The sequence below is a fragment of the Triticum dicoccoides genome, chromosome 7B (genome assembly GCF_002162155.2).
Source record: "Triticum dicoccoides isolate Atlit2015 ecotype Zavitan chromosome 7B, WEW_v2.0, whole genome shotgun sequence".
In the NCBI taxonomy this organism is placed as follows: domain Eukaryota; kingdom Viridiplantae; phylum Streptophyta; class Magnoliopsida; order Poales; family Poaceae; genus Triticum; species Triticum dicoccoides.
Genome location: NC_041393.1, coordinates 754,107,297 through 754,119,854, shown reverse-complemented (window position 1 = coordinate 754,119,854; position 12,558 = coordinate 754,107,297). Strand labels below are relative to the sequence as shown.

The following is a 12,558-nucleotide window of genomic DNA, read 5'->3' as shown; positions in this document are numbered from 1 at the left end:
TACTTTGTGCTCACTAATAAATCACAAATCATTGTTAATTAAAATTGGCTTTGATATACCTTGGGATCCGGGTGGATCCATTACTTGAGCACTATATGCCTAGCTTAATGGCTTTAAAGAAAGCGCTGCCAGGGAGACAACCCGGAAGTTTTAGAGAGTCATTTATTTCTGTTGTGTGCTTTCATATAGTCTAAAAAAAGTGGGGAACCCAAAACTTTTCAAAAAGGAAAGTGAGAGTGAGAGAGACAAGCATTGTTGAAGTGGGAGAGCTCCCTGAACTTTGTTCATGCTCATGGAAACTTTGTGAATCTTAATTATAGAAACTTTTCATCAAAAATAATTATCCCCTTGTACAATTACATTGTATTATATAAAAATAATGTGCCAAGGTTTGCCTTTAGGATGTTTACAATGCTTGTTGGTTTGTACAGTGCAGGACAGAAACTTTGGCTGTAGTGCGCGATTTCACATTCTTTTACTAGAACGTCAAACAGTTCTGAAACTTTTTGCACTGTCTTAGTATACAAATTGGTTATTTTTAACTAATTTTGGTAGAATTTTTGGGGTACCAGAAGTATGGTGAATGTTCAGATTGCTACAGACTGTTCTGTTTTTGACAGATTCTGTATTTGACGCATAGTTTACTTGTTTTGATGAAACTATCAATTTCTATCAGTCGATTAAGCCATGAAAAAGTTATATTACAGTAGACACAATGCAAAAACAAAATATGAATTGGTTTGCAACAGTACCTAGAGTAGTGATTTGCTTTATTATACTAACGGATCTTACCGAGTTTTCTGTTGAAGTTTTGTGTGGATGAAGTGTTTGATCGAGGAGGTTTCGATATGAGGAAAAGGAGGAGAAGCAAGAGATCAAGCTTGGGGATGCCCAAGGCACCCCAAGTAAATATTCAAGGAGACTCAAGCGTCTAAGCTTGGGGATGCCCCAGAAGGCATCCCCTCTTTCTTCAACAAGTATCAGTATGTTTTCATATTCGTTTCGTTCATGCGATATGTGCAAGTCTTGGAGCGTCTTTTGCATTTAGTTTTCACTTTTTCTTTTATGCACCATGCTGGTATGAGATAGTCCTTGGTTGATTTATAGAATGCTCATTGCACTTCACTTATATCTTTTGTGTATGGCTTTATAGAATGCTTCATGTGCTTCACTTATATCATTTGAAGTTTGGATTGCCTGTTTCTCTTCACATAGAAAACCGCCATTTGTAGAAAGCTCTTTTGCTTCACTTATATTTGTTAGAGTGTGGGCATATCTTTTGTAGAAATAATTAAACTCTCTTGCTTCACTTATATCTATTTAGAGAGATGACAAGAATTGGTCATTCACATGGTTAGTCATAAAATCCTACATAAAACTTGTAGATCGCTGAATATGATATGTTTGATTCCTTGCAATAGTTTTGCGATATAATGGTCGTGATATTAGAGTCATGCTAGTGGGCGACTGTGGATTAGTAGAAATACTTGTGTTGAGGTTTGTGATTCCCGTAGCATGCACGTATGGTGAACCGTTATGTGATGAAGTCGGAGCATGATTTATTTATTGATTGTCTTCCTTGTGAGTGGCGGTCGGGGATGAGCGATGGTCTTTTCCTAATAATCTATCCCCCTAGGAGCATGCGTGTAGTACTTTGTTTCGATGACTAATAGATTTTTGCAATAAGTATGTGAGTTCTTTATGACTAATGTTGAGTCCATGGATTATACGCACTCTCACCCTTCCATCATTGCTAGCCTCTTCGGTACCGTGCATTGCCCTTTCTCACCTCGAGAGTTGGTGCAAACTTCGCCGGTGCATCCAAACTGCGTGATGCGATACGCTCTATCACACATGAGCCTCCTTATATCTTCCTCAAAACAGCCACCATACCTACCTATCATGGCATTTCCATAGCCATTCCGAGATATATTGCCATGCAACTTCCATCATCATCATATACATGACTTGAGCATTCATTGTCATATTGCTTTGCATGATCGTAAGATAGCTAGCATGATATTTTCATGGCTTAGCCGGTTTTTTGATGTCATTGCTACGCTAGATCATTGCACATCCCTGTACACCGCTAGAGGCCTTCATATAGAGTCATATCTTTGTTCTAGAGTTGTAACATTGAGTTGTAAGTAAATAAAAGTGTGATGATACACATTATTAGAGCATTGCCCCAGTGAGGAAAGGATGATGGAGACTATGATTCCCCCACAAGTCGGGATGAGACTCCAGACTTTATGAAAAATAAAAGAGGCCAAAGAAGCCCAAATAAAAAAAAGAGGCCAAAGAAGCCCACCAAAAAAGAGAAATAAAAAAATGAGAGAAAAAAGAGAGAAGGGGCAATGTTACTATCCTTTTACCACACTTGTACTTCAAAGTAGCACCATGTTCTTCATAGAGAGAGTCTCTTGAGTTATCACTTTCATATACTAGTGGGAATTTTCATTATAGAACTTGGCTTGTATATTCCGATGATGGGCTTCTTGAAATGCCCGAGGTCTTCATGAGCAAGCAAGTTGGATGCACACCCACTTAGTTTCCAGTCTGAGCTTTCATACACTTATAGCTCTAGTGTGTCCGTTGCATGGCAATCCCTACTCCTCGCATTGACATCAATTGATGGGCATCTCCATAGCCAGTTGATTAGCCGCGTCAATGTGAGACTTTCTCCCTTTTTGTCTTCTCCACACAACCTCCACCATCATATTCTATTCCACCTTTAGTGCTATATCCATGGCTCACGCTCATGTATTGCGTGAAAGTTGAAAAGGTTTGAGAACATCAAAAGTATGAAACAATTGCTTGGCTTGTCATCGGGGTTGTGCATGATTTGAATATTTTGTGTGATGAAGATGGAACATAGCCAGACTATATGATTTTGTAGGGATAACTTTCTTTGGCCATGTTGTTTTGAAAAGACATGATTGCTTTATTAGTACGCTCGAAGTATTATTGTTCTTATGTTAAATGATAGACTATTGCTTTGAATCACTCGTGTCTTAATATTCATGCCATGATTAGACATAAGATCAAGATTATGCTAGGTAGCATTCCACATCAATTTTTTTATCATTTACCTACTCGAGGACGAGCGGGAATTAAGCTTGGGGGTGCTGATACGTCTCCGTTGTATCTATAATTTTTTATTGTTCCATGCCAATATTATTCAACTTCCATATACTTTTGGCAACTTTTTATATTATTTTTGGGACTAACATATTGATCCAGTGCCCAGTGCAGTTCCTGTTTGTTGCATATTTTATGTTTCGCAGAAACCCTATATCAAACGGAGTCCAAACGGGATAAAAACAGATGGAGAATATTTTTGGAATATTTGGGAAATATGGGAGGAAGAATCAACGCGAGACAGTGGCCGAGGTGGCCACAAGGCAGGAGGGCGCGCCTGCTTCGGCGCGCCCCTGACCCTCATGGGCCCCTCGTAAGGTGGTTGCTGCTATTCTTTTGCTGCAAGAAAGCTAATTTTCGGAAGAAAAAAAAGCATGGCAAAGGTTTCAATCCAATCGGGATTACGGATCTCCGGATATAAAAGAAATGGTGCCAAGGCAGAATCTGAGAACGCAGAAACAGAGAGAGACAGAGAAACAGATCCAATCTCGAAGGGGCTCTCGCCCCTCCCACGCCATGGGAGCCAAGGACCAGAGGGGAAACCCTTCTCCCATCTAGGGAGGAGGTCAAGGAAGAAGAAGAAGGGGGGCTCTCTCCTCCTTGCTTCCGGTGGCACCGGAGTGCCACCGGGGGCTATCATCATCACCACGATCTACACCAACAACCTCACCGCCCTCATCACCAACTCTTCCCCCCTCTATGCAGCGGTGTAACCTCTCTTTTACTCGTTGTAATCTCTACTTAAACATGGTGCTCAACTCTATATATTATTTCCCAATGATGTATGGCTATCATATGATGTTTGAGTAGATCTGTTTTGTCCATGGGTTAATTGATGATCGTGATTGGTTTGAGTTGCATGTTTTATTATTGGTGATGTCCTATGGTGCTCTTCGTGTCGCGCAAGCGTGAGGGATTACCATTGTAGGGTGTTGCAATACGTTCATGATTCGCTTATAGTGGGTTGCTTGAGTGACAGAAGCATAAACCCGAGTAAGGGGGTTGTGGCGTATGGGATAAAGGGGACTTGATACTTTAATGCTATGGTTGGGTTTTACCTTAATTATCTTTAGTAGTTGCGGATGCTTGCTAGAGTTTCAATCATAAGTGCATATGATCTAAGAAGAGAAAGTATGTTAGCTTATGCCTCTCCCTCAAATAAAATTGCAATAGTGATTAGCGGTCTAGTTATCGATTGCCTAGGGACAAATAACTTTCTCGTGACAAAAAGCTCTCTACTAAAACTAACTTAGTTGCTTCTTTATCTAAAAAGCCCCTACTTTTTATTTGCGTGCTCTTTATTATCTTGCATACATATCCAATAACACCTACAAAGTACTTCTAGTTTCATACTTGTTCTAGGTAAAGCGAACGTCAAGCGTGCGTAGAGTTGTATCGGTGGTCGATAGAACTTGAGGGAATATTTATTCTACCTTTAGCTCCTCGTTGGGTTAGACACTCTTACTTATCGAAAGAGGCTACAATTGATTCCCTATACTTGTGGGCTATCAAGCGCAGCTCAAGGAAATCTATACGCGTGAAGAAATTATGTATAAGCAGAGGTCAAGAGTAGACTGGTTGAGTGTAGGCGACCAGAACACAAAATATTTTCAGAGCCGGGCTACTCATAGGAAAAGGAAAAACACGATCAAAGCTCTTCGGAGGGAGGATGGAACTAGATGTACAGTTGATGAACAGATGAGAGAAATGGCTGCCAGTTTCTATGAGGGAATGTTTACTTCGGATGGTTCGTCGGGGGCCAATGCTTTATTACAGAACATACATCAAGTGGTCTCTCCGGATATGAACGACACGCTTACTGCTCCTATCACTGATGAAGAGATGCACGCGGCTCTGTTCCAAATGGGGCCAACGAAGGCGCCCGGTCCGGACGGGCTTCCGGCTCTTTTCTACCAGCGGCACTGGCCGCAGGTCCGTGAGGATGTGTGTCGAGCTGTGAGGGATTTCTTGGGTGGTGTGGCCGCCCCGGAGGATTTTAACGATACCGTCATTGTCATGATTCCCAAGACCAACTCACCGGAGTTGTTGTCTCAGTTCAGACCAATTAGTTTGTGCAACGTGCTTTATAAGATTGCAACTAAAGTATTGGCAAATAGATTGAAAGGCATCCTCCCCATTCTTATCTTAGAGGAGCAAAGTGTGTTTGTACCGGGACGTCTCATCACTGACAATGTCCTTGTTGCGTATGAGTGTGTTCATGCCATACGGACTAGGAAAAGGAAGAAATCGTTGTGTGCGGTAAAACTGGACATGATGAAGGCGCATGATAGGGTTGAATGGGTGTTTTTGCAACAGATGTTAGAGCAGTTTGGTTTTGCACCACAGTGGATTATGATGATCATGAGGTGTGTCACCACTGCTAATTTTTCTGTCAAGATGAATGATGCTTGTTCTAGGAGGTTTTCACCCTCCCGGGGACTACGGTACGGTGACCCGCTCTCTCCATATCTCTTCCTATTTTGTGTTGAGGGTTTCTCAGCACTGTTGAAGAAGGCACAAGAAGACGCTAAGATCAAAGGGGTGATGTTTGGGAGCACTGGCCCCCATGTAACTCACCTCCTTTTTGCGGATGACAGCATTGTGTTTTTGGAGGGATCGAGGGACAATATGGATGCCTTAAAGGAGATTTTAAATAGTTATGAAGCGGCTTCAGGGCAACGTGTGAACTTACAGAAATCTTCAATCTTTTTTGGCAAGGGGTGCGGAGATGATACAAAGGTAGAGCTGAAGTGTGCACTTGGGATTGGTTCAGAAGCTCTAAGTGAACGATATCTTGGGCTGCCAACACTGGTTGGTCGTTCTAAGGAGGGCACTTTCAAGTATGTCACGGAAAGTTCCAAGTCAAAAGTGGGTGGCTATAAGGGCCAAGGTTTGTCCAAAGCGGCTTCAACCAAGCTTTGCTAGCAAAATAGGCGTGGGGGATTTTGCAAGAACTGAACTCGCTGTGCGCAAGGGTTCTCAAAGCTCGCTATTTTAAGGAGCAAACAATCATGACAGCCACATGCCCTTCCAACGCCTCCTACACCTTCCGCAGTGTGTTGTATGGGAGAGATCTTTTAAGGGAGGGAACAATATGGCGCATAGGAGATGGTTCGAAGGTGAATATACACCATGACAACTGGATTCCGAGGCAGGGAAGTTTGAAGCCACTGGGCCAATTCTTCATGCCCGGTGTGACAAGGGTGGCAGACTTGTTAACTCTAGATGGTCGTTCGTGGGATGCAGCAAAGGTGGATGCCATGTTCAGTCCGAGTGATGCGGCGGACATCAAACATATCGCTATTGGGGGTCCGGAGGAACAGGATTATATGGCCTGGAACTATACAAAAAAGGGTGCTTTACTGTTAAATCTGCATACCACCTGAGAAGGGCGATGGGAAGAATGAGGACCGGACAGCCGGAGTCCTCTAATATTGTGAATGCGCACAAGGGGTTCATGGCGCTACGGGACACATGTGCACCGTCTAAAGCAAAGATTCATATGTGGCGTTTGATCAAAAATGGGCTGGCTGTGGGGTTTGAACTACATCGACGACGGATTAAACCGGGTGTTTTTTGTGTTGCATGTGGTAGAGAAGAAACCATCTATCACCGGTTTTGGGCATGTCAACATTCAGTAAGGTTCTGGCAGCTCTTCCACTCAGAGAAGGGAGTTGCCGTGGCGATCCCACCATGCATGACGGACTCCCAGAGTGCTCTAGCTCGCTGGCTCCTCGACTGGTTTGCCGGGGCATCTGACGAAGACCGAGAGGCAATGGTGCATTCTTTGTGCCATAGCGCTGGGTGCCGATCGCCCCGGGAGGCAATGGTGCCGGGGCGATCGGCTCGCCCGGAATAATGCTCGGGATGGCAAGCCGATCGCCCCGGCACATGAAATAATGAACTCTGTTCTTGCCCATATGAGGGAATGGAGGAAGATACATCCACGGAAGACGGGTGCGCCTGTTCGGAATGAACCATAGCGCTGGGAGCCCCCTGACGAGGGATGGGTTAAAGTAAACTCAGATGGAGCTATGTCAAAGTTTGGAGTGAAAGGAGGATCTGGAGCAGTCCTTAGAGACTACAATAGCGCTTTTCTGGCAGCAACCTATCATTATTTCCCAAACATTATGGATCCGGAAGCTACTAAGGTCTTGGCGTGCCGACGTGCCTTGCAGCTGGCTGCAGACATTAACGCAACAAGAGTTCATCTGGAATTGGATGCTCAAGCTGTGGTGAATATGCTGAAACATTCAGCGAGGAATCTATCGGCTAATGGTCCATGGATTGAGGAGGTGAAAGCTTTTCTTGGGTCCTTCGTCGAGTACAAGATTTCTTGGGTTCGGCGTTCTGCTAATATTGTCGCGCATAAATTAGCTAGAGTGGGTGTTGGTGATGAATTGTGTAAGGTGTGGTTGGGGTCCCCCAGACTTCGTTCTTTCTGTAATCGCGGATGACCTTCCAGTGTTTTGAGTTTTAAATAAATACGGCAATATTTACCCTAAAAAAACAATTCTCAGGCATGTAACTCCCTACAGAATTCTCACCGATAAATACTACCACACACCAAACATGAAAATGGGACTAATAATTACTTCCCAAGTCTAATTTCTTCAGAAACTCCCCCTCGTAAACTCCCATGCCCAATCGCTCAAGCTGCCAAACACGCTGTTATTGGAATAAATTACTATTGATCTTGCAAAAAAAAAACTGAAAAAAGAATGAATACACTTTGTTGCCGAAAGACGCCTGCCACCACACATGGCCTCGTTACGCAATCGGAAGTGAACCTCACTATCGATACTGCCGCTTTGGGGATCTTCGGTGCGGCGAAGCAAGCTAGCAAGAGCAAGACGGAAGTCGGAAGAGGATACAACCCACGCTCCATTCCTCTTCCTCGCAAAATATCCGCACGAGTCCTACCGCGTGCGGCGGCCGGAAGGAATTCGCTCGGATTGAGCGCCCCGCCGCTGGGATCCCGCCGTTGTTCGCGCGAGAATCCAAGTCTACCGGGGCCGCGATCCTCGCATCGCGGCTTCCCGTCACATCTTGACCGAGGAATTTCTGTGGAGCCGCCGTGGAGTCACCGGAGCCTTCCTCTGCGGTGCCCAGGGCGGCTGGGTCGTCTCGGGTTCGGGGTTGATGCGCGGCGTCTCCGGCGCCACTGCTGCGACGTACGGCGAGACTGGTGCTTCAGATCGCGGAGCCGGCCCCGGGTTGTCCTTCCACTTGCTGTGGCTGTGGCTGGGGATCGGTGGTGGGGAGTAAAGCCTGGGGAGTGAGCAGATGGAAGAGGACTGTATTTTACTATTCTCGCTACCACTTGGATTTCGCTCCAGTTAGACAGTAGATTAGCCTTATCTTGCTCGCCGATCAGAGCTTAGAGTGGTCTGCCCGTGCTCGCCGGAGCAGGTTCTTGGTGGTTTTGGGGAGCAGTTGCTCAATCGCTGCAAGCAGAAGCATAATCGGGAGTTGGTTTGTCAGAGGAACCAGTCTGTGTGTGGTAACTTGGGCCGTGGAATTGCGCAAATCCAGCTTTGCAGGGTTGCTGCAGCTGGATATGGTGCATGCGAAAGAATCTAGAGAGCTTGTTCGATTGCTTTGCGTCACACAATGTCTCGGTGCTTCCCATTCCCGCCTCCCGGGTATGAGGCAAAGCCCAGGAGTGAGCATAAGGATCTGCTAAAGAAGGTTCATGCTTTTACCTTTAAAATCACTTGCAAATAAGGCTGCACTTTATGCTTCACACAACTAGGCGGTGATAGACTAACTATGCAGTCGGTGAGAGAATGAACATGCCTGAAATGAGAAGGGACTTGTCCTGCTGTTTGCGGGTTAACATACACTGAATCATCTTCATCTGTTGCAAATAGAGGGTGGATGTTGATATATTCTTGTTCGTGAGGTTATTTTCTTGTGTAGAGACTGTTTGCCATTTTGTGTGCCGTGTTTTTGAAATATTGTCTGTATCTAGCAGGAGTCACAGCTACAGTATTTAGATTATTTTCTTGTTCTTTGCTCACAAGGAAGGTGGCCATAAGTTCGTATGTAGTGAAGCAACTTATATAGCATTCCATGATACTATGGAACTAGCTCACGTATTTGCAAAATGTTTGAGGCTTAATTAATTATAAAGAGGGGGAGAACATTTGCTTATTTAAAGATTAGAAAAGCCTATATATTTTTTATTGCTAGCAGACATGTTCCTTTTACTGTCACAAAACATAAAACAGGAAAAGACCAGCCCTGCAGTATTTCTCTTTATATTTGCCCCTTTGTAATCTAGGTTGGGAATTTGGGATGGATAGTTATTTTTTAGAGCAACACTATTTCCTGCCTTAGGACAGCCTATCCTCACGATAGTTCATATGCTTCAGTTATGCTGGATCATTAAGATATTCACTAACTAATCTTTATTCCGTGATCTACAAAATACTTATATGTTCAAATTTCATGTTGCCCTTGCTGAAATTGTTTCTCTAGCCTCTACTACTATGAAAATGGCTACCCTGCTAATATGGCAAGACTTGGATATCCACTTTTTACTATCTTATAATGCTTTGTACTGACTATTACTGCACGTTCCTACTATTCTTGTATTACCTAGAGTAGATGGGTATAAAGTGTAAATGTTTTCTTGGAGACGTTAGTCTGCTTAAACTATGCTTTCCTTGTGATCCATCTCTAGAATTATTCGTCCACACAGAACTTAAATCCTGGCTTAGATCAATGCAATATATCCTCGATCATCAAGCTTGGTGTAACATATATGGCTGGCTGATTATCTGTGCATGTAACATGATGGTGTTTGATAGAAAACCGCAGTGAGGTCTTGATTTTATTATGATTTGTATTGAATATGTACTCTTTTACCTTTATTTTGCTTGTTTAATTGTATTAATACTCAACCTGTGGCACCATTTCTACATTTACTGTTATTAACAATTAATCTGTGGCAACTTTTTTCAGGAAAATCACAAGGCAAAGAAGCACAAAAAGGAAAAGACGGATGGGGGCAAAAGAGAAAGAAAAGAAAAGGATCGTGGTTATAGGAAAGATAAGCACAAGAAGAAACACAAAAGAGAGAAGCACAAAGATAGGAGAGAGAAGAAAGAAAGAGATAAAGACAAAAGACAAAATTTGGAACTGGGAACCCAGAAGAAGGATGATCTTGACAATAGAAGACCCAAACAAATAGTGCATAATGAAGCAGTCAAATATAGCAAACATAAAGAAGAGTTGGCTACCCAAATCACAGGCCAAGAAGGTCATGCAAACCGCACCAGGAGTAATACTGGCAAGTTGCTTCCTCGAAGCATCGAGTCCTTTGGTGTTGTAGGTTCTAAAGAGAAGGAAAGAACTTCTATCAGTAGAGTGAATGGGAAATCCGGGCAAATTGCTCAGCACAATCATGCCAGTGAAAAGGGAAAGAATAAAACTAGAATCTTGAGTGGTACGAGCCTTCAACTTGGGTCAGCTGAAAAACGTTCTACCAGAATACATGGTAGTAGTGGAGTGGGCCTGCAACAGGATAGCTCTAAAGGTATATTTGTTACTACCACAGCCTCTCAACAGAAGTGCAGAATTACACCAAGTGCAAATGCTGCGCAGAGAACTGAACAAGTGGACCAACATCCAGATGGTTCTTCTCATTCTGCATATGGAAAAGGTGACAGCGTGAGCACCAAGTGGATGGCAGAGAATAAAAAAGGGAATGCTGACAATTTTCATTTCGGGATGGATAAGCAATCGGCAAGAGGCAAAAGTGGAGGAGATCAAGGGATTGCAAAGATTAAGGAGGCAAAAGCTAATCATCAGAAGAGTGTTAAAGATGGAGATAAAAGGCATGGTGTAAATCAGAAGGTTGTTAAAGACAGAGATAGAGATTGCAATGTAAAGAAAAGAAAGGCTAAAGATGGTAATGAAGGCAAAACCAGGGAGAAAAGAAGTGCTATAGATGAGCAGAAACACAGAGAGCTTGATGGAGATGGGGCAAGCAAGAACTACATTCATGATCTAATGGACTTGGCTCATCTTAATGGGAACAAGTTCACTTCTGATGATGTCAAGAAAAGGAAAGGCTTAAACGCTAACAGTTCTCTACATGGTGAGTTTCTTTACTCGTTATCGTGGGGCTGGTTTTATATGTGTGTGTACTCCTTGGAAGCATACGCTTAGATTTAGATAGCCTTCTAGCTATGATTTTGATTTTATTTTAGGCTCACTTGCATAATGTTGGCAGATCATCATAGTATGCCAATGGCTAAGATGCCAAGGACGTCTCCTGCCAATCATCTTTGTGTGAATGGGGAAATGTTGAAGCATTCTCAGCGAACTGCACCTACATTACCAGTGGGCGCAAACCCTTGTGAGGCAGGCATACTTGAAGATAGCAAGGAATGCATCAAAAATGGCATGACCGGCCTCCTCTACCTAGAGGAACACAATTCTGCAGTCTGTCCATCCAGCTATGGCAGCAGTGAAGTCTCTCTGAAACCAGCTCACCCTGATACCAAGTATCTGAGCCAGCTGTACTCCGTACCAGCGGCCGATGACCGCTCAGAGTATATTGATCAAGACTGGCTGTTTCCGGGAGACCGTGTTCACCAGAAAACAACGATGCTTGAGGCCGCAGAAGCACCCCAGGTCTGGGCTGAAGCACAGCTGATCGATTCTGCTGGTGTAGTTGCTCTGCCTTATGTTGTTCCTTTGTAATGTGAAACTCCTCCATTATGCGCACATGAGACGGCTTTCATAGTTTTGGGCTATGATCAGGAAGTGCAGAAGATAGGATTCACTTATTCGTTTTGCTGTCATGCCAGCATGGTTTTGTTGGCGAGATTTCTGGCCACTAAACTGCCAGTGACCCCAGTTGAGGTTTTGTTGTCTGTAAGGTTGTGCTGCATATCAGATGGTACGACGGCTGACGGGCACACTTGAGATTCTGTACATGAAGCGATTGGATTCAGCGGCAAGTGTTGCTCCTGCTGTACCGCCAGACAGTATGGTGTTTTTCTTTCTTTTGCGAAAACACAGTTTTGGCGTTGTATTCGTAAAATTTTCATGAAAGAAATGTTTAGAGGCCAAGGAACTCGAAACACGAAAAATGAAGTGTCTCTAAGATCCTTTATTGTGCTTGAACAAGAGCTTGTTTTGAGTTTTGTGGCCTGTGTTTGTTTGAGTATCTTTTCGTATTAGTTTGGCAGGGCTATGGGCATGGTTTATGCTCTGCAGTTTGAGATTTTGAGTTTGCTGTTTTAGCCATCAAACTGATAGCTAACTCTCTTGTAAGAGCATCTACAGCCGGGCGACTCAAACATGTGTCATATGTTCGGGCGAGCCGTCCGGTCACGTTTTTTTGACCCAGACCCTCCCCCCCCCCCACCCACCCCCAAACGCCTGGACTGATCGGCACCC

General features: G+C 43.8%; 1 protein-coding gene across 1 annotated transcript; it reads left to right on the top strand.

The window, feature by feature from the left end:
- Nucleotides 1–7,922: 7,922 nt before the first annotated feature.
- Nucleotides 7,923–12,302, top strand: LOC119336603 (TRAF3-interacting protein 1-like). The gene is made up of 3 exons (XM_037608651.1): nucleotides 7,923–8,832; nucleotides 10,111–11,248; nucleotides 11,384–12,302. The coding sequence occupies exons 1-3, from the start codon at nucleotides 8,755–8,757 to the stop codon at nucleotides 11,854–11,856; spliced, it is 1,689 nt and encodes a 562-aa protein (XP_037464548.1). The 5' UTR covers nucleotides 7,923–8,754; the 3' UTR covers nucleotides 11,857–12,302.
- Nucleotides 12,303–12,558: the final 256 nt, after the last annotated feature.